Source organism: Limulus polyphemus, unplaced genomic scaffold (genome assembly GCF_000517525.1).
Source record: "Limulus polyphemus unplaced genomic scaffold, Limulus_polyphemus-2.1.2 Scaffold5723, whole genome shotgun sequence".
NCBI lineage: Eukaryota > Metazoa > Arthropoda > Merostomata > Xiphosura > Limulidae > Limulus > Limulus polyphemus.
Window position 1 is genome coordinate 35,197 of NW_013671333.1, and position 3,242 is coordinate 38,438.

The 3,242-nt window shown below is 32.2% G+C and overlaps 1 protein-coding gene across 2 annotated transcripts in view; it reads left to right on the plus strand.

Moving 5' to 3' along the window:
- The window catches only part of LOC106472907 (RNA-dependent RNA polymerase 1-like), a 43,937-nt gene that overhangs the window by 30,429 nt on the left and 10,266 nt on the right, over positions 1-3,242 (plus strand). For both annotated transcript variants that reach the window (XM_022401452.1, XM_013933579.2), the window contains exon 6: positions 526-672. In XM_022401452.1, coding sequence (XP_022257160.1) covers positions 526-672 — 147 coding nt within the window. The remainder of the gene's footprint in view (positions 1-525; positions 673-3,242) is intronic.

Consider the following 3,242-nt stretch of genomic DNA (forward strand, 5'->3'; position numbering starts at 1 on the left):
CACAAGAACGTCGAATCTGAATCACTTGAAAAAAACACGGGGGTGCTTAACTTTTTTCCAGGTGTATATGTAATATTAAATGTTTCATAACTTTTAACCAAAACATTTGGTTATAATCTCATCTTCAGAATACAATTACTAGACCATCTTTAATTTATTCCCTTTAAGTATCTTATTCTTATGTTCCCATTGTTAAGTACCATACACTTACTGTAACTTTATATTCTTCTTATAAGCATTGGATATTTAGTTTTTAAAATGTTATACAATCCTCGGGCTCACTTTACTAACATAGCCATTTTAGCTTAGAAATTACTATTTTCTCTCATTTCTCTAATTTTTTTAAATAATAAATCATGTATGGTTTCAAAGTGAATTAGGGTAAAGAAATGTGAAACAGTACTTTAAAAACGTTACTAAAAATATGTGTTTAAGTGATCACTATAAATCTTCTTAAAACATCTTCCCTGTCTAGCAGTTACTTGTTTTAATTCATCATACTGTTTTTTTTATATGCTTTTATAGGAACTGTGGTAGTACTAAAAAACCCATGCATGCATCCTGGTGATGTCAGAAAGTTTGAGGCCGTTGACATACCACAGTTACATCATCTCGTTGATTGCGTTGTGTTTCCAGCAAAAGGCCACAGACCACATCCAGATGAGATGTCAGGTAAGGATTTGATTCTAACAAGAGGCAGGTAGGTACAAAGTAGTCAACAGTAGATTTAAGTTTCTTTCATAACATATCAGTGGAAAGATACCTGCAAAAAGTTGTACTCTAGTTGCAGTAAGGAAAATACTGTGTTTTATAACAGGATATAATTAATTATCACAAAGGTCAGTGGCAAAAGCTATCTACATGTCCCAAGCAACATAATCAAGGAAAAACTTCATCTGCAAAAGCAAAACAAGTCATATGTACACAAGTTATTTCCTTGACATATGTATTTACTAGTCACATACTTCAGATGGCCGGAGAATGAAAGGGTATTCATGCTATCCAGTAGGAAGACATAATAATCAAGTCACTAGGTGCAGAATCTGTGAAGTTTTGTGTGATTGGGCTGTTTAAACAGTTGCTAGGAAATGGCCATACTCATAGATTAGGTGAATTATGGAAAGCAAGGAGAGCGAAGCAGTGTGCTTTGAACATGACAGCTTTGTGACAGAGTTTTTTGCAAAAGAAACTGTACTGGAAAGCTATTAGTAAGATGCAAGATCATTAGGGAGAGCATGACTGGACATGATAAATCCCCAAAATCACTTTAATGTAATGTACTCAATCTCTGTGTGTGTAAAACTTGTTGTATCCAGATGATGTTTTTTTTAATAAAGAATTTCTGCTAAACATCTTGGAATTTTCAAAGCCTTTAATGAGTCATCTAAGTGCAATGTAATTTTCATACTAGTAATACAAATGCATATTTTTATCTTAAAGTTTTCATAATTATTTTGCATTACCTATGGATCCTCATCATTAAGTATCAGATATTTCTTTTGGTAAAGTTTTATATTTTATCTATTATTCTCTTTACCTTAACACTAACTGTAGTGAAATCATTAATGTACAGTAAAATTAAAAGTTAAAAAATATAAAATGAATAATACTATTTTTTTCTAGAACGGCATCAAATTGTAAAAGTTAATCACAATTATTTATCCTAACAGCTTCAGCTTTTAATCTTTTCATCAGCTTTTTTTTCATCCTTTTATTTTATTATGATAATTTTGAACCTTCACTGTGCAAGAAAATCAATAAGTCACAGCTAGATGTTTCAAGTAGAACTTAAGATGAACAAACAATTAGGTTATGGCAACAGACATACTGTAAGCTTGATTTATTTATGGATTAACCGAGGTCATGAAGTATAAAAATATAACTTAGGAATGTGTAGTCGACAAGGAGCTTAAAAGTAACACACCTGCAAAACTAAGAAAACCAAATAAAGTACAAAACCACTAAAGTGACTGATAGTGATAAAATATGTAACAGGCAGTGCTCATAGTGAGTTTCCACTATACTGCTGATTACATCAAATTTATTTAGTTGAGAATTGCAGTGACAAGTAGAGCTCATAAGTCGCTAACTCGAGGTAATTTACTGTTAGAATAACAATATGGATTCCAAGACTGACATTGAACAAAATACATCAACATTTATTAGGTATGTATTTTTAACATCAATGGTTAAACATTTATTAAACCAATAGTTTCTCACAATTCTACTTTTCACTTTTCAGTTAACACTATAATCCAATATGTATAGAAATTTCTCTCTATTATAAGCATTAACTTCCTTTAGTAAACTACATTAATTGAACAAGAGAGATTGCAATTCTATACTTACAACAAGGTTGGACTGGTATACTTCTGCAGGTTGGAAATCTTCATATTCATGGCTGCTTGGAGAATTCTGGCCTGGAACTATTATCAGCTCTTTGGAAAACCTTAATTCTTCCTGGAGAACTCTGATTTTTAGCTCCAGACACCAGTTTTTATACTATAATTTCCCTGTATTCTTTCAACCTTCCAAATAGTATTCATAACTACCAGCAACTTGTTCTAACACTTTATTGGTCAATCTATGCAACTTCCCAGGCTAATCCAAAATAAGAACCAAAACTCACAAGTAATTGGTGAGTGCTCCGGTTGCCTTTTTTACTTGTACTACTACACTGGTATGGGATAACACATCTCACATCAAAGCACCGATTTGAGATGCTATCATAAACTTTTTAGTAGGCTTTACAGTGCTACTAACTCAGCGTCAGTAACTTATCACTGTCAAACTCATGACTAGCATTTTTCTCAGTGTCGTTGCTGTAGGTTCATTTTTTATAACCCTTAACTCGTGATTCTCAATACTAACTAACCTGTTAACTGGGCTTTGCCTAGTTTAGTTCTTGACCTAATTTCGTAATACAGGTGTCCTTACTTACGCCATTTCTACATTTATGTGTATCACACTCAGAATACTTAAATCTCTGTAGCTTCGTTCTTAACTCTTAAACATTAAAAAACTAAAGCAATTGTATAATTCCTTCAAAAATATCCAATTGCTTCAGATAAACAACCCTTAAACACAGATCTTATAAGTTGACTTAAAGAAACTATAAGACAAAGGACACAAAAAAATTGACCCTAAAGAACATGAAAATAAATGGTGCCTAGGTTTATTTACCTAGGCACCATAAATAAAGTGTGTGAATCACTGTGAATTATAGCGTGTGTTTATAAAAG